Here is a 19,847-nt window from a genome sequence, read left to right on the forward strand (position 1 = left end):
ACAGCAATATCTGATTTTTTTTCTGATTGCCAGCATCTGCAGTTCTTTGACTTTTTTTTTTAAATGACAGGCTAGTCAGAAGTTTAGAAGTTAATGGAATCCAAGGGCTAATGGCAAGTTGGTTCAATGGCAGAAAGCACAGCGTAATGGTTGACAAATACGTTTGCAACTGGAAGGTTGTTCCTAGTTGGTTTGGACAGGGTACTGGATTACAAACTGTTCATTGTTTGTATCAATGATTTAAATTCAAATGTAGTGGGCATGACTAAGAAGTTTGCAAATGATATGGAAATTGACCACTTGGTCATTAGTGATTCAGAAAACTGTCATCTGCAGGAAAATATCAATGGATGGTGACATAAGCAGAAAAGTGATCAATAAAATTCTAGATAATTATGAAATAATGGTACTTGGGGAGGCCAAAAAAAAAAAAGAAAAAAATACACAATAAGTGGTTGAGTACCCAGAAATGGAGAAGAAGAGGACTTTAGAATGCGACCCCACAGCTAACAGGGTTCCTGAAGACACAAGGCAGACGGATAACTTAGTCAAGAAAGTACATAGGACACTTTCCTTCATTGGACAAGGTCTTAGATATAAGGGATTCTATGCTCGAAATCCAGTGAGCTGAATGAAGAGTAGTTTCATCAGTCATTTGACAAGATAGAGTCATAGAGTCATAGAGATGTACAGCATGGAAACAGACCCTTCGGTCCTACCTGTACATGCCGACCAGATATTCTAACCCAATCTAGTCCCACCTGCCAGCACCCGGCCCATATCCCTCCAAACCCTTCCTATTCATATACCCATCCAAATGCCTCTTAAATGTTGTAATTGTACCAGCCTCCACCACTTCCTCTGGCAGCTCATTCCACACACGTACCACTCTGAGTGAAAAGGTTGCCCCTGATGTCTCTTTTATATCTTTCCCCTCTCACCCTAAACCTATGCCCTCTAGTTCTGGGGCCTAACCAATGTCCTGTACAGCCGCAACATGAAACTAGACCTTGACTAAATCCCAATGAGAAGGAAAACTGTGGTGGAAAGATTAACTTAGAGAAGGTTCAGTGCCAAGATTTCACAAATATTTCTGGTAATCAAACTTATTTAAATAGGATGCAAAAAAAAACCCAGTGTTTTCTCATTTTTCAATCCTCTATTTTCTTGCACTGGAATCAAAAAACATAGCAGATGGTGAAAATTGGATTCAGTATGAATCTGGAATTTTAAAAAAACTAGGCAAATGGCCAACAGACAATGTAAGGTACATGTTTATTGTTGTTAAAAACCTATCAAGTTCACTAATTCCCTTAGGGAAGGAAATTTGCCACCTGTTACCTGGTCTGACCCAAACATGACTTCGGACTCACACCAGCAATGTGACAGCAATGACTCTTAACTGCCATCTGAATAATTAAGGATGGGCAATAAAGGATGCCCTAGTCAGTGGTATCCAAATCTCATGATAGCAAGGACTTAGAATCAGCTGGGCTAGTGCCAGAATTAGAGATACTTTGGCCATACCGCCAAACAAGGGCTCGATGCCTCTGTCTAGTATAAACAAACATTAAGAATCAATTTATTTCCATGCAGAAGGAATCATTGACCAACAGCTAACAAATAGACAAAAAGAACTAGAAGCACAATGCAAAGATGTGCCTTAGTCAAAGCACAAGTCACACAGGTCAACTCCTTTACATGATGACCCTATCTCAGTGAAAACTGGGGTCAAACAAAGCTGTGTCATTACTTCTGCCTTTCTCACATTGCAATACATGATCTTACCTCCAGCAAATTATGCAAGACATGGAGATAATATGAATGATTGATGGATAACCAGAAGAGAAAGAGAATAGAAAGAAAAATGGAAAAAGGAAGTGAAAGAAAGGAAATGAGAGCTGGAGGTAAAGAATTGTTTGCTTTGGAGATTGAGGGGATAGAAACACAAAGGAAACGTGGAAAGGCAGTTGGGGGAGAAACACATGAAGGATGGTCAGAACGAAAGCAGTTTTACAATAGTGGAAGAATTATTGAGTACAAGAAAATTTAAAAATGAACTAGTAAAAGAAAATTCAAAAGCCGACAGACTGGATAATACAGAGAAGCTTAAAAAGCTGTACACTAACTCCCAGAAAACTGTCAAAGTCACTCTCAAAATTTACAGACTCTTAAATCTATTTGTGCAAACAGACAAGGAGAATTGTCATGGCTGTACATGTTTTTATCAGTGGTGCATTACCAACAAGACCAAACCCTTAGTGACTCAATCGAGCTGTTCATTTTGTCATGTTGAGCCAAACCTGGGAAGAACATTTACGAAAACATGAATGTTTAGATAATAAATTACTTCTATCAAAGGTTCGTTCTGAAGTTCAGCACCGCAGTGGCTCCCCTGATGAACTTATTAAAGGCAAGAAATTTGAATGGACTAAACAATGCCAGGATGTCTTTGACAATGTGAAACCTGACAATTTCACCAGTTTTAGCGGCATCAAGTTAAAAGATGGCACTTAAACAGGTACTGAAAAATGACAGGCCACGCATTCAAACCATCTCTTCCAATCACTGGAAGACAAGACTTAGTTGAAATGACAAAGAATCATAAAATCATACAGAATACAAGAAGATCCTTCAGCCGAATTAACCTGTAGTGCCAAAATATATCATTACCTCCACTAGTACCACTTAGCTGTACCAGGTCTTGAATGTTATGACACTTCAGATGCTCATCCAAGTTCTTTTAAATGTTGGGAGATTTTCCACCTCAGCTAATCTCCTGAGCAGTGCATTCCAGACCCTCAAAATCCCGCAAGTGAAAATATTTTCCTAAAATCCCCTCTAAAATCTCCTGTCTTTCACTTTAAAATTATATCTTTGTTATTGACACTTCAACTAAGGGACACAGATTATTTCTATTAGCTTTATCCATGCCCATTATAATCTTGCACACTTCAACAGGTTCACACCCCAACCTTCTCTGGCCAACTCTCATAGCTGAAACATTCCATCCCAGGCAATATACTCGTGAATCTACTTTGCATTCCCTCCACATGCAGTCATGTCCTACCTGTAGTGTGGTGACACAGAACACCAGATGTGGCCTCAGCAAGGTTCTGTACCACTCCAACATAACTCCCTGCAGTTATAATCAATAACTATATCGATTTAGCTTTTTCTGACTTTTTATTTCTTTAGCGTAATAAATTTATGATCTTGTGTTAAAATAATCTTAGCAGCCCAGTGTGAATATGTTCAGTGACTAACCACTCTCATAATGAACTGCAAAATAAAACTTGTGATCTATCAAGCTAGGTTTCATTGAGATCTGATTTGTCCAGTGTTAGCATCAGCTAGGTTCATAACTCCAGCAGCACTTGCTCAGTAAAGATGTGCTCGCTAATGCACAGTTTCAATGACTAATGTCCAGACATGATAAAAAGAGCCAAACTCCAGACAGAAGGTGAAACATTAGACTACATTTAATTGAATATGACAATAAGGAACCCTAGCAAATTTGGAATTAATAGGAACATGTGGAAAAATATGAGCTTATGCACCTTGGCAGGAAGTACAGAAGAGCTGAATATTATTAAAACTGGGGAAATACAGCAGCAAGGTACAACACAGAGGGTTTTGGACGTTTTAGTACATGAATCACTAAAAGCTAGTACCCAAGTTCAGTGGGTATAAGAAAAGCAAATAGCTTGTTGGCCTTTACTTCAATGAGAATAAAGTCTAAAATAGACAGGTCAGCTTTTGCCCGAAACATCAATTTTGCTGCTCCTCGGATGCTGCCTGACCTGCTGTGCTTTTCCAGCACCACTTTAATCTAAACAAAGGTCTTGCTAAAACCATCCATTAGACCACAGCTAAAATACCGTGAACTGTTTGATCTCTTTATCAAGAGAAAGATGTATGGCACTGAAGACAGTTCAAGGAACATTCACATGTTGATTCTGGGTCTGGAGACATTTTCTTATGAAAGGAGGCTGAGTAGTAGGGGCTTGTACTCATTGGAGTTCAGCAAAATGAGAGAAGACCTTATTGAAACACACAAGATTCGTAGTGGGCTTGACAGGATCGATGCGGAAAGGCTGTTTCCATCTGTGTAAATTGGCAACCAAATCTCAGGTTAATGGGTCACTCTTAAGGCAGAGATGAGGATGAGGGTAGTGAATCTGTGGAATTCTTTATCACAAGAGGCTGTTGAGGGTGGGTTGTTAACTCTATACAAGACTGAGATAGACAGATTCCTAATCAGTAAAGGTTATGGAGATGGGACAAGAAAGTGGAGTTGAGGATTATCAGATCAAACATGGCTGTATCTAATGGTGGAGTAGACATAATGTATTGAACGGTTTATGTCTGCTCTTACATTTTATTGTCAACAATGTGTATATATTTAGCTTTGAATTAGTTTATTCCACTTAACTACAGAAAAGCTGTATTTTTTTTTAAAGCTGTTCAGATTCCTAAGAGCCAGGTTTAAACATTAAGTTAGTAAGTAGAATATCTTACACGTACCAAGTGACAGGTAGGTTGACTGCCCCAAAATGGACCATGCAAAATGTATTTTGTGTGTAAACTTCACATCATTTGTAAATTGGTGAAGGGTTCTTGAGCTCCTCTCTGCATGCACGTGTGAATAAACCATTCTATTTTGGACTCGAACTGCGAAAAGCATTGACTCTGTTACTTAATGCTGCCCATTGGGCCTTTCACAAAGGCTGTAGCACTGCAGCAACACTGCCAAGACCCTGCAGTCTCAGGCAAGCAATCATCTGGCTGTCTTCATGGATAAGATGGCAGCTATCAGGGGGAGCCATGTCCAGCACTTTTAGAGTTTACTGAATATGCAAATTGATCCACCCTACGCTTAGTTCCTCAGCATAACAGGGGATCCTGAACACACTCTTGTTACTCCTACCTCACTCAGAGACAGGGCAGTCCCATCAGGCAGCCAACACACAGAGATTCCACACCTCCCCCCACCCCACAACCTGAAGAAGTCTCCTCCCAGCATACTCCAGAGATGGCCAGACATTCCACTGGGAGTTCAAGCCAAGGAGGGAGCACAGCGGTTGTTCCTTGGATAGTGAGTTTCAGCCTCTAGCTGAGTAAGTGAAATTCCAAACATTCACCTTCCCTTCCTGGTAGCCCTCTCCATCAATCCCAGTGATGTTACACTTCCCTAACACCACACTCAACTTATCTCTCGGAGTCTGCATCTACTCACTTTACCCTTTGACCCAGGCATATGAGGTGAACATGTCATGTCTGGTAGTGCACTGATCCACTCATGGAAGCCAACGAGTGCTGCTCACTGTTGATAACCTCACTCCCACATGGCCCCTCTCCCTCCTGTGTTCTGTTATCTCCCACAACATTTAGTTGAGTTGCCCTCTTTGGTCCTGTCAGCTCCCCTATCCCATCATTGAGCCCCCACTCCATATCATTAATCACTCCAACAGGTAAGAAAGTTATTCAGTCATTGATAATAGTGCTGGCTCCCTGTAAGAGGAGCTCACCTCTTTTCACTTGGTGGCAAGTTTTCTCATTATAACAAATATTTTTTCTTCAGATAATTGTCCAATTCTCTCCAGAAGGCCATAACTGAGGCTGCCTTCACCACATCTATAGGAACTGCATTCCAGATCCTCACCACCCATTGCTTCAAAACATTTTTCTTCATGTCACTGTTCCTCCTTTCACCAATCACCTTAAATTGACAACCTCTCATTCACAATTCTCCCATCAATGGGAACAGTTTGTTTCCTATTTGCTCTGTCCAGACAACTCATGTTATTGAACACTTTGATTAAATCTCCTCTGAATCTTTTCTTTGCCAAGGAGTATAGCTGTAAATTCTCCAGTCTATTCACCTCACTGCTGGAAGTATTCTTTCAAGCTTCTCCATACCCTTTTTGCCTCTTTCCTAAAATGTGTATCCAGAACTGGAGATGTACTTCAGTTGAGCCACATAGTGTTTTGGATAGGTTTATCATAACTTCCCTGTTTTTTATACTCTATTTCCCTATTTATTAGGCCCAGGATCTTAATTAATTGAGGTGCCCTGCTACCTTCACTGATCTATACACACATAACTCCCTGTAATCTAGCACCCATTTTAGAATTAGACCCTTGAGTCCTGATGAAGGGTCCTGCCCAAATGGTCCACTCTCCTGCTCCTCTGATGCTGCATGACCTGCTGTGCTTTCTCCAGCTCCACATTTTACTAACTCAGAATTACATCCTTTAGCTTGTTTTGCCTTTGTTCCATTTTTGTACCAAAATGTATCACTTCACAATTTAGTGCCATAAATTTTAGTAAGTTAATTCATTGTTAGAGACCTTATCAACAGTACAGACTGTTTGCTTACCCAATGCAACGTTTGCTAATCTAGCCTTAATGAAGGGGAAATAGAACAAAACAGAGCATAGCTAAATACTGCACCAGTAGTTTTTACTTGCATTACTCCTTTTTTGTTAATAATAATGAAAAATAGATATTAACAAATTGTTGTAACTTTTCCCCAAGTGATGAATAATTGCTCTCAGTTAAAGTTCATTCATGTTTAAATTTCCACGCAACATGCCTGTTTTTTATTCTCTGTATTAGATACAGCATTTTCCTTTATCAAACCTATAATTTCTCAGAAAACATCAAATCCATATTTTGCAAGAAGAGCACATTTACATCCTTTTGTTAGTTTTTACATATCAAAGGCATAAACAATGGTACCATCTTTACCATGCTCGTTAAACTCTTTCCAACATTTTTACCTTTACATAAAAATGATAATCAATCTGGGCACAATACTCCGAAATTTTTACTGAGCCCTTCATTACAAAAAACATTTTAATCATCACTGATTTCTTTCCATTGACCTCATTTTTTTAGACATCTGTTTGCATCCTAAGCTGCAGCCAGGATTGAAGGCTTGGTCTCTCACCATAATGATACAGTTAAAATCAGGAATTCGACATGTAAGTGACAGTCTGGCTTTATACCACTATGTGGCTTGGTCTACAAAATCTAGAATGGTTTATCCTAATGTCCTGTGTAGTGTTTTGTAATGAGGTCAACCAGGTGAGCCTCAGAGAGTATGAGTTTTCTGATTGGGTTGTTAATCTGGTCCAATCAGGCAGCCCTGGCTGACAGATAAGAAGTGTCAGAGGTTATGTTCGCTCTGACAGACTCACTCTGAGGAAGCCAGACTAGGGTCAAGTACTAGACATGTGTAACTAAAGGGCAATTAGGTAATGGGATACCAACCTCTATGGAGTTATTTCACCCTCTGTATTTGGAGTAAGCAGACACAAGGACTTTATGTATTCTGCTCTTAAGACTCAATAACGTCCTTCAAGCATTATGCTTTAATGTTACTCTATTCCAAATGTTACTCCACAAAGAAAGCACAAATATACATTGCTTTCTTTATAAGGCTCCTCTTCTGTTGAAATTTCGTTCAATTGGGAAATTTGAAAAATTGAATTTGAAGAAAGGACTTCTTTGAGAGAAAGTGGTTGTCTCTCTTATACATTGGACCTGATTTTAAACCATTCAAATATGATAAAAGTACAAAGAATTAAAATAGTGTTCAAGCCAAAGGTAGACTCATGCTTTAGAAAACCACTGTTAATTGAAAAGATGGTGAGATCCTACTATAGAGAGGGTCCTACCTTATTATAAATTCATGACTGTCAATCTCCTTCCCACATCCACTACCCAGAAGAATCCCAGAATTTCCAACAACTGCACAAGTACTGAATCGCTTGTTCTTCATCGGGGACACTTCAGGGAGAAGCCTGTGCAAATTGTGAGAGATGTTGAGGGTTCGACGCCTGTCCAGCACATAATGAATTATATCTCCTGGTTTCAAACTGCTTTTCACCACTGATATATCTCTCTCAGCATCTAAAAAGCGAAGGATATCCTTCCTGCATTGGAAGAAGTGACATTCAGTCAAAATGATAAATTACTCAGAAACCGTACTTTACACATTTTGTGGACTAAGGCAACATAACAAAAAAAAGAATAAAATGCATTTTTCTCTCAATATGAGGGAATAGGACTGCTGGAAACATTCTCTCCATTATAATAAATTTTCAAATAGACTAAAATGATCATAAGGGCACTTCAAAACAATGATCAATTCAAACATGAAACACTGTGTGCATTACTGGGCTCCTCACCAGAGCCATGGAGAAGCTCCATTTGGTAATCAATAGTGAGGATTCTGAGTCACAGGGAGTAGATACAGCAACTTCTTTTTTTTTAAACTTTGAAGGCATGGGGGTGGAATATGATTAGAGGTTTTCAAAAATGACAAAAATGCATGGACGAGATAAACATAACTTATTTTCCTTGGTACATCGGTGAAAATAAGTTGACACAATCTTAAGCTGAGAGACAAAGGAGAAAATTTGAAGAAACCTGTCCATGCAGTGTGTTATGAAGTATACATATTGTAGTGGTGATGGTCACAACTAAATTGAATGCGAGAGTCAAAAAGATACCAGACTAATTATTAAATAGAAAATATAAAATAATACGATTTGACTACTTTTGAGAATTCAACAAATGGGACTGCATGTGGAGTAAGCAGACACAAGGACTTTATGTATTCTGCTCTTAAGGCTCAATAACATTCTTCAAACATTATGCTTTAATGTTTAATCAAAAACTGTGTGCGTATAACTGACTCAGGAAAGGTAAACTAGCACAAACATGTGAAAAACGATGGTCTGCTCCTTCTGATCCTGTAAGATCCAAATGTACACTGTACATTATTACAATGCATTGAAAAACCATTCATTGTTTACAGTTTTGTCTTTGAAATAAAGAATTCACAATATCACTTAACATGCCATCTTCTTGGACGTGAAGGAGTTTTTCTTGTCACAGATTTGCACTTGCAGAATTTTAGGTATTATTTTCAAACAACACTGTCAACATAGTAAGTTCCTTGGAAAACACTTTGCTTTATACATAAATAGGAATTGCAAAGACATGGTAAGTGGTGCTATTAAATCACTGGTCTCATCTGCCATACATTTTTTAAAAGAATAATACTTTGAATAACAATTACAATCAAAGCTGAAAAACTGTGTTCAAAATGTTCATATAATGGATATTGTATCTGCTGCATTTCTGAATTTATGACATATAGCTGTATAAACAGAATTTTCAGAATGAAACGTTACAGTGAGCCACAAAACAGTTCACTAGCACTGCTGTCCAAGCAGACAAATATTTTATTTCAATAGCATCCTACTTCAGTTGTAGGATCCTGTTGCTGTTTCCAGTGGGTGCAACACGTATTATTAAAGGAATTGGCAGAGGCTTAAATTGAAACAGCATAGGAGGTTTTCTGAATTTTTTTTTAGTGAGTTCAAAATGCTTTTCTTGGAGTCACAATGACTGGATAATTTTCTATCAATTCTTCTGTGGCCCACTTTCCAGACTGCCTCTCCCCATTTCTAGAATGACTATCCAGTTCAGCTGCATGGGGGACGATACAGTTTCCCCACACCTGGCCATGCCCCCACCCTTCCCCGATCTATGAACTATTGTCACTATGAATTCGGTTGTACACCTCACTGATGCCAAAAGGGCAAGTGGAGCAAAGTCAGCATCCACCAAAATAATCTCTAAGTCAGTATCTTGAGTTGTAACCTATTTTATATATAATATATAATAGCATCCAATTTCAGATGTCCGACTGAAAAGAATGAAAATTATATGTGAAAATCAAAGAAGAGTGTTATTGGTGAGTTATTCTTGTCTCTTATTCCAATACTTCCTGGGAACAGGTCACCAGTCTGGGCCAATGAAAACTCGATGTGGTCAGAAAGAAACATCCTCAAAAAACTGCACCCTGCTACTGTTGTGGGCTTTTAAAATCGATAACGTAGCATTTTCTCAAAATTCTCCACATTAAACAATGCACCCCTCAGAATTGCTTTTGAATGAGTTGGGATCTCAAATTGCTTAGAAATTTCAGGGAAATGAATGGAAAAGATTCCTAAATTTAAAATTTCTTGCAATCTTGTTATACAAGTTATACCATCTCCGCTTATTTCTTATTTATCTCTAACATTCTTCCTTGAAATAACTGAACATATTATCAGCTCATATAAGTCAAACTCTTGTAAGATATGAGTGGCATGCCATTTCCATTAAATTCAATTTTGTGTCTCATATTATTGTGGAGTATCACACTCAATTGACAAATCTGCAATAGCAGCATATAATTTTGGGATATCACAAGTTTAAATATTTTCTAATCATATTTACTTAGAAATTAACATGTCAGTCACATGACAGTGCTAGTGTAGAGAAATAGTAGCCTTAGTAGACCTTAAAGTCATCCTGTCACCCAATTAATGTGAAAACCTTGACTCTTAAAAACCATAATTACTATCGCTTTCAACATTTTCTGCTCTCCAATACTCTTATTTTTTGATATTTTAAAATTTTAAATGAGAATTGTAATACTGGAAAGGAGTAATCTTCAGCACAAACAGAATTCTAAAAGAAAATTATATATTTTGCGACATGAAGAGAATTTTTAGAAATCAGATTCGGTCAAGAAAATATATTTTATCAAACCACACAGCAAGGTATAAGTTGTTGATCACAGCCACAACTAGAATCCAGTTCTATTTGCCTCTCTTTGCTGCTAGTTTGGACTTGCATTCGCTAGAGTCCAGAATTTAAGAGAGTTAAGATAATTGTGTAATAAAAAGTCAAGGGCCAATTTTCAAATTTACACACTTGGTTCCTGAATTTTAAGTTCATCGAGTTAAACAAGGCTCTGTGGTAAATGACAATCCAAGTTGGAACTATCTGAATTGGGTACATGTCCTGATTAACCCCTTTCAACTTCAGGTGCAGAGTGCCTGGACTCAAGGACAAGTATCTGGGTGTATTGAATCCAATCACTCTCTACTTGAAGCAAAAGAGCCAGTCAAAAGTATTACCTCCTTCCTGATAGTATTTAATTAAACTTTAATATCACCAAATACCTTAAGGGTCCAAGTCTTACTTTTCATTAATTATTCCCCCATAAACAGGGGAATAGGTTTTGGACTATTTTTTTCCTTGATATACAGAACTAAATGACATAACTTAAGTTTTTTAAACACTTAAACATGTATTAAAATAAATCATGCAATTCAGTGTTGATATCAACAGCATAAATCATAAAACTAGATTAAGCCCAGAAAAATAAGATCCAAAATTGAAACTTTAACTGTAAAAGACCTAACATTTGTCAAGGAAATGGTTAGCCAATAAATGTTAAAGTAAGGCATTTATTTCCCAAGTGTGTGTGTGAGACTTATTGGTCTGACCTTTCACACAGATGGAGATGCTCTCCATTTTTAAAGAAATGGTGATGGAGACAAAATCCGAAATCCTGCAGGTGAGGGGTTAGATATTGGCTCATCTTTGGTGAATGGGGGTCATTTGCACACTTGTGCTTTGTAGGGACTGACTCAGTAAGTTCTGGTTTTGTTAATGGGATTTCCAAAACATGACTTGTGTACTTTAAGCCTGATGTATAAGAAGATCAAAAATTGCTTGATTCTGTGATAAGCTAAGAAACCTTTTCATGAGGTAAGAAACCATTTTGAAAAGGGTCCCATGATCTCTTCGGAGGAGGTCAGGTACTCTTTGGTGAAGATAAAGTGTACGTTGTACTTTGGGAAAGGTCAAGTGCCCTTTGGGATTGTTAAAGTAGATGTGAATATGCATAATAAGTGCACAAATGCATCAGACTGTCAAACTCATTGGAACTGTCCTTATAGACATCAATCTCTTAAGGCATTTAAATCTGCTACTTAAATATTTGAAAAAACTGCCTACAGTCCCTAAAAAAAACACTTACTATTTTACAGTCTGTTGACATAAGACTGCAGGCTATTATTATAGGATTAATGTTGTGTGAAATTTTACAAACTTTTATTATTACAATAGATATTACAAAATCAGTTTGGTTCACATTTCCAAGGGGTTATACACTTTGAACTTTAGACAATGAATTAAAATGTTTTTTTTAAATAAGGAATTAAAGAAAGTATAATACAATGAAGTTATTTTTATCAATGAGTGGTATTTTTTAAACAGTGAGTTTAACAATAAATAAATAAGAACTTTATTTAACCTGATTATGGGTCCTGAGATCTACCTAGGGTGTAAAACTGAGTTGGCATGGTAAGTGAAGGGTGGTGGGATGGGAAGGGGACATTAACTAGTTTGAACTGACACTAAGTTAGAGACTATTAAAAAACATGGGGGGAGTGGTAGGGGTATGGAGGGACATTGGTTAGCATAGAGGGTATAAGGGGCCATGGGGATGGGCAGTCATTCATGGGCTTATATGAAAGGTGTATAGAGACATTGGAGTGGGTAAGGGAATAGATGGAACATGAAGAGTATGTAGGGGGTTGTTTTAATTATCAGTTTGCAATGTTTGTTCATGTACAAGTATAAGGGAAATAATCATCAATACATTTATTTTGATGCATGTAGTGTCTTATCAATGTAGTCACAACTGCTGTAAAGTGAGTCAGCCAGTTGCTTGACAGCTAGTATTGACTCTTGTGAACAATGTTTACAATAAACTCCATTTTTAACCTCCTGTATTGTTCTTAATGTATTTTTAAAATTTATATTCCTTCACAATTTCCGCTAGAAACTAACACTATTAAATTGAATACACAATGAGAGAAGAATGAAAGGCCTATTTATCTAAATGAGAAAGATTTTCTTAAGGGATTGGACACAGGAGGTGAATAAACTGGGAACTTCAAAGTTCTCCCAAGGGTTTAATGCAAAATCTGTTATGTGAAGGTACATCTGAAGTGAGATACTGTCCCAAGCAAGTGTGCGTGACTGGAAATTTGGTATACTGTGGGAGTTGAACTGGTCAAGTCTTATTTTTATTCTTTCCTTTAAGTTCAGTAGTCTAGTTAAAAGGTTAACAAGGTAGCTAACTCAACTGACTGAGGGACAGTTAACAGTCAATCACTCGTATCGTGGATAGAGCCTCAATAGGTGGTGATTACTATTGAAGTTTAACAACTGAGTCATTTCAGACAACCCCAGCTCTATATAAAAATTGTTAAAAGTGCATGTTCAGTAGAAGGCATATCACGAACAAGCAAAATAAAGAAAATTTTGCACACCATGGGAGTCCAGTATACATGGGAATTGATGTTTTCTGCATTTTTTTTTCAATCATAGTAGTTTGAAAAGTTTTTTTTTAACAGGATAAATTGAACCCCAGGATCAAGAACCCCAGCACATAACAAAGAGGGACATTACAGAAAACTAAGTTCATTCGTTGGCAATAGTTGCTAGCTTGACTTTTTTGGAGTGATTGTAATGAGGTCAGCCAGGTGTAGCTCATAGAAAATGAGTTCTGTAATCTGGTCTAATCAGGGAGCCCTGGCTGACAGATAAGAACACGAGTGCCACAGGGTCTATTCACTCTGAGGAAGCTGGATCAGTGTCGAAATCTCTCCATGTGTAAAGAAAGGTGATTTGGTGGCAGGATACCAGCCTCTGTGGAGCTATATCACTTTTATTATAATTAATTTTTAGATTAAAGGTAGCAAGGAGAAATATTTTACAGATTAAAAATGAAAACTCTAGTCAAAAATTAAAAAAAACACAAATTAAAAACTAAGTAAATAGAGATTCAAGTACAGTCAATGTGTTGTACCTGCGTGATGTGGGAGCTGGTGGACCTCACTGTCGTTCACAGAGACTACATCTGTAGCAAATCTTGGTTGCTTAAGGAACTCTGGCTCAGAGTTGATGAGTTGGAACACATCAGCGAGCAGTAAAGTTACCTGGTCAATGTGTTTCAGTTAGATTAACTACATCAAGTTCAGGTGATCAGGGACAGGAGGAAGTGGCTATGAGGTAGGTCGGCAGAAGGATCCAGGAGATGGTGCTTCAGGAATCACATTTCTTGAGCTTGTCTAAGAGAATTGAGATTCTTGCTCCCTGTGTGGATGAGGGTAAGGGCTGTAGGCGGAAGAAGCAAACTGACCATAAGCACAGAGCCAGGATGGAAGGCTGTGTTGTCTGCCTGAACCTGGGTTCAACATATCTCATCTGGTCTGCAGAGAAACTTGGAATGGGGCAGGCAGGGGTGTGAGGACAAGGTGCAGTAGTGGTGATCCACATGGGTACCAATGATATGGTGGAAAGAGGGAAGAGGTGTTGCTAAGGAAATATGAGCAGCTAGGGGCGAAATTAAAAAGCAGAACCAAAAAGGGTCATAATCTCCAGATTACTACCTGAGTGATGAGCTAATTCACAAAGGGCCATTAAATTAAAGAGGTAAACGTGTGGCTCAAAAATTGGTCTGTGAGAAATGGGTTCAAATTCATGGGACACTGGCACCTCTGCTAGGAACGGAGGGAGTTATTCAGATGGAATGGGCTCCACATGAATTATGTTGGGACCAGAGTCCTGGTCAATCATATAAATAGGGCTGTGGATGGGACGTTAAACTAAAAAATATTGAGAGGAAGGGTGTCCAGTTGTGTGAAAAATTTGAAGATCAAAGTTAAAGAAGAAGATGAGAGTACAGATTAGTGTTGCATCTGATAGCTACCAGAAAAGGATAAGAAGACTCAGATTGTGTGAATGTCACATTTCACAAGCAAATCATACTAGAGCAGGGAAATTTGATGACAGAACAAAGTTAAAGGATTTCTCCCTGAATGTATGAAGCATTGGGAATAAAATTTGTGACTTAGCAGCACAATTAGAGACAACTGTGTATGATTTGGTAGAGATTACTTAGATGTGGTTGCAGGGAGGTCCGGTTTTGGAACTGAATATCCAAGGTTACTCAATATTTTGGAAGAATATGGAGGAAGGAGAAAGAGATGGTATAGCTTTGTTAGTGAAGGAGAAAATTAATTCTGTAGTGAAAAAATTTATCAGCACTGGAGATCAATACACAGTGCAGTCTGTATAAGTAAGAAATAGCGAGGGAAAAATGTCCCTGGTGGGTGTAATCTATAGGTCCCCAAGGAGTAGTCCTGCAAAGGGGCACAATATAAACCAGAAAATATTGGTGGCTTGTAAGAAAGATACAGTCATAATTATGGGTGATTTTTAACATGCATATCAACTAAATTAATCAAATTGACAACGGCAGTCTCAGTGGAGAGCTCATTGAATGTGGAGATTGTTTGTTTCTTGGAGCAATATGTTAGAGAACCAACCAGGGCGTAGGCTACTCCTGGATTTGGTGTTGTGTAATGGGGTGGGATTAATTAATGATTTCATAGTAAAAGATTCTCAAGGGGAGAGTGGTCATAGCATGCTAGAATTTCACATTCCTTTGGAGGATGAGAAACTCAAGTCCCACACTAATGTTCTGGAGTTAAACAAAATTACACAGGCATGAGGACAGATCTGGCCTCATGGGGGTAAGGTAGGATTAACCATGGCTAATCAAGGACGTTTAAGATAAAATTAAAACCAAAACCAGGGCATACCATATTGCCCAGATGAGTGGTAAGCTGAAAGAGTTAAAGATCAACAAAAGAATATCAAAACCATTACAACAAAGAACAAAGGTAAGTTGTGAAAGAAAACAAATTCTAAGCAAAGGTTTCTAAGTATATAAAAGGGAAGAAGAAAGCTAAAGTGAATGTTGGTCCCTTGGAGGACAAGAGTAGGAAGTTAATAGCAGGGAATGCAGAAATAGCAGTCACTAAATTAATATTTTGCTTCAGTTTTCATGGTGAAGAACAATAGTACCATCCCAAAAGTAACGAGGTAATGGTGAGGTTATAGAAAGGAAGGAACTTGAACAATCATCATAACCAATGAAAAGGTATTAAGCAAAGTATTGCGATAGAAGGCAAATGAGACCCATGGGTTGATGGCTGACATTCTATCATCTTCGAGGAGGTGGCAGCAAAGATTGTGGACCATTGGTTATAATATTCCAAAACTGTCTGGATGCAGGAACGGTTCCAGTGGTTTGGAAAAATGCAAATTTGAAAAGGAAAGGAGGCAGAAAGTAGGAAACTACAAACTATTTAATTCAGGATGTGCCATTGCAAAATTGTTGAAATCCATTAAGAAAGAATAACAGGGTATTTGGAAAGTCAAAATACAATCCACAGATTTCAACATGGCTTTATGAAGGGAAATCATGTTTGACTAAGTTGATAGCATTTTTTGAAGAATGAATGAGCAAGGCAGCTTTGGGGGATCCTATAAGTGTAGTGTGTCTGGACTTCCAGAAGGCATTTAATAAGGTACTGCATTAAAGGTTAATAAGCAAGGTAACATCATATGGGTTGGTATAATTTATTCATTTGGATAGAGAATTGACTAATCAACAGAAAGCAGAGAGTTAGGATTAATGTCTTTTTTTTTCTGGTTGGCCAGATGTAACTATGGGGTGCCATAGGCTTCAATCACTGGGGACACAAATATTTATAGTCCAGGGATAGAAGGTGCTAGGCCAAATTTGGAGATGACACGAAAATACCTCGGGACAAAAGTTGAAATTTACAAATGGATATGGATAAGCTGCGTAAATGGGCCAAAGATGAATTTTAACATGGATAAGTGTGAGTTTATCCATCTTGTTTGGACAAAGTCAGAAGTCACACAATGCCAGGTTATGGTTTAACAGGTTTATTTGAAATCTCAAGCTTTCAAAGTACTGCTTCTTTGTCAGTTGAAGACTTCACTTGATGAAGGAGCAGTGCTCCAAAAGCTTGCGATTTCAAATAAACCTGTTGGACTATAGCCTGGTGTCATGTGACTTCTGATTTTGTCCACCACAGTCCAACACCGGCACCTCCACATTTTGGGTGCAGGAATAGGAAGGCAACTTATTATCTAAATGGAGAGAAAATTTAAAATGCATTGATGCATTCTTAAGTCCTCATGCATGAATCATAGAAAACTAGTATGCAGTACAGCAGGTAATAAGCTAATGCAATTTTGGTATTTATTGCTAAAGGAATAGAGAAAAAACATAGGAAAGTATTAGCAAAAGTGCACCCAGTGTATTGTGGATAATTTTGATCCCCTTAGTGAAGGAGAGATGTAGTTGCACTAGAGGCAGTTCAGAGGAGGTTCACTAAATTGGATCCAGAGATGAGGAGTTTGTCTCGTGAAGAGAAATTGAGCTGTTAGGCCTATACTCTCTAAAGTTTAAAAGAATGAGAGAGATCTAGTTGGGGTATATAGGTGCTAAAGGGGATTGACTAAGTAGCCGTAGAAACGATGTTTCCTGTTGTGGGGTAATGTAGAATGCATGCGTGTGCGCGTGCATGTACGTTATACCGACTCTCTGCTTTCTGTTGGTTAGTCAATTCTCTATCCAAATGAATAAATTACCCCAATTCATATGATCTTACCTTACTTATTAACATTTTCTGCAGTACCTTATTAAAGTTTTAGGATGGGAATAGCAGATTTAAAACTGATGAGGAGAAATTACATCTCTCACACATTCATGAATCTGTGGAATTCACCATCCCACACTATGGTGAATGCCTGGACATTGAGTAAATTTAAGGAAAAAATAGAAATATTTTTAATCAGTAATTGGCTGAAGTGTTATGGTGAACAAGCAGGAAAGTGGAGCTGAGGCAGAGATAAGATCAGCCATGACCTTACCAAATGGTGCAACAGGCTGACTTGCCTTCTCCTGTTTCTAGTTCTTAGAGTTATAGAATCATACAGCACAATGCATGTCGACCTGACAGTCCAATTTGACCTAGTCCCATTTGCCAGCATTTGGCCTATACCCCTCTAAACCCTTTCTATTCAGTTACCCATCCAGATGCCTTTTAAGTGTTGTTGTTATATCCATTTGCACCACTTTCTCTGGCAGTTCATTCCATACAAGTACCAACCTCTGTGTGAAAACGTTATCCCTGGGGTCCTTTTCCCTCTCATCTATGCCCTCTAGTTTTGGACAACCCCATTCGAGGAAAAGATCTTGGCCATTCACTGTATTCATTTCCCTCATGATTTTATGAACCTCTATAACGTTACCTCTCAGCCCCTGACACTCCAGGGGAAAAAAAGCTCCAGCCAAGCAGCCTCTTCCTACAACTCAAACTTTCCCATCTTGGCAACATCCTTGTAAATCTTTTCTGCATCCTCTCAAATTTAACAACATCCTTCCTATAGAAGAGTGACAAGAATTGTATGCAGTATACTAAAAGTGGTCTCACCAATGTCCTGTACAGCCGCAATAGGACATCCCAATTCCTACACTCAATGTTCTGACCAATGAAGGCAAGCATGCCAAATGCCTTCTTCCACTCTGTCTATCTGTGACTCCACTTTTAAGGAACTATGCATGTTCTTATGACCCCTACTGAAAAGTAAAGAGGTATAGGATGAGGGCTAACTGTAATGCTGCCCAAAATCAAATATCTACCAAGTGCTACTATCTCGTTTTATATTTCACACTTATAAGTGGAACTGAATAATGCAAGATGCCGATTGTATTTTCCACAACAATTCAGTGCCTTCAAGACTGAAGGGATAAGTCCATTCTACAAAGCTTTTACATTGTTGTCATAGCATTTGAATGCAAAGTTGATTCCTGTTTACCTTGGAGATGGTCAGTTATGAAAGATTTCACAGCTAAAAGGGAAATAAAACCTTCCTAAACACTGAAAGATTCAGATAGAATGCTGATGCTACTGTAGTGTAAAGGTTTCCTGTTTGGATGGCCTTATTGCAAAACACTTCCTCTAATTCTAAATTGATAAATGACTGCAATTGAAATATTTTTAAAAGCTGGCATTCAATGATTAAGACTGCAAGTATCTTCATCAGGAACTTCCTCACCATTGTCTCTTCAAAAAAGGACATTTATGGAAGAACTTCAGCTTTTTGGGTTTCAAAGTTTAGTGTCACCTTCAGTTTCAGCAGAACTGCTCAGGAGGCTACATATAGCAAAGGCATGAGGCCCTGTTAATTAATTTCATTTCAGCTACACTGTCCTGTAAGCATTAAATGGGGATACAAAGTCTTAAATGTGTATGATGAACAGAACTAACTGCCATCGCAACATTGACCGCTTCAACCTGCCCACCCCTCTCAACCACTCCAAGCCCTCACCCTCACAACATTCATCCCTCCACACCTTTCACTCCAACCGCAATGTCACCATCAAACCAGCTGACAAAGGGGGTATGGTGGTAATATGGTGCATCGACCTCTATCTCACCGAAGCCAGATGCCAACTCACTAACACCTCCTCCTACTGCCCCCTCAACCACGACCCCACCTCTCGTCACCAAACCAACATCTCTTAGATCATTCACAACCTCATCACCTCAGGGGATCTCCCATCTACAGCCTCCAACCTCATAGTTCCCCAACCCCACACCTCCTGGTTCTACCTCTCACCCAAAATTCACAAACCTGACTGCCCCAGTTAACCTGTTATCTCCGCCTACTCCTGCCTCACCGAACTCATCTCCTCATACTCAACTCCGTCCTGATCCCACATATGAACTCCCCACATATGTGCTGGACACCAGCCATGCCCTCCACCTCCTCCAGGACTTTTGTTTCCCTGGCCTCCAATGTCTCATCTTCAACATGGACATCCAGTCCCTATAAACATCCATCCGCTTTGACAAAGGCCTCCAAGCCCTCCGTTTCTTTCTCTCCCACTGACCCAACCAGTACCCCTTCACCAACACACTCATTTGATTGGTGGAATGGTTCCTTATCCTCAACAATAACTCCTTCGAATCCTCCCACTTCCTTCAGATCAAAGAGGTAGCCATGGGCACCCGCATGGGCCCCAGCTATT

The 19,847-nt window shown here is 38.7% G+C and overlaps 1 protein-coding gene across 3 annotated transcripts in view; it reads right to left on the reverse strand.

Annotated features, from left to right (window-relative positions):
• Nucleotides 1-19,847, reverse strand: part of st8sia4 (ST8 alpha-N-acetyl-neuraminide alpha-2,8-sialyltransferase 4) — a 71,357-nt gene that overhangs the window by 40,865 nt on the left and 10,645 nt on the right. For all 3 annotated transcript variants that reach the window (XR_006314569.1, XR_006314568.1, XM_043709956.1), the window contains exon 3: nucleotides 7,687-7,944. Coding sequence is in view for 1 of the 3 variants with exons in the window: in XM_043709956.1 (XP_043565891.1) it covers nucleotides 7,687-7,944 (258 nt within the window). In the remaining 2 variants the exon portion in view is untranslated. The remainder of the gene's footprint in view (nucleotides 1-7,686; nucleotides 7,945-19,847) is intronic.

Source organism: Chiloscyllium plagiosum, chromosome 2, assembly GCF_004010195.1.
Source record: "Chiloscyllium plagiosum isolate BGI_BamShark_2017 chromosome 2, ASM401019v2, whole genome shotgun sequence".
Taxonomy (NCBI): Eukaryota; Metazoa; Chordata; class Chondrichthyes; order Orectolobiformes; family Hemiscylliidae; genus Chiloscyllium; species Chiloscyllium plagiosum.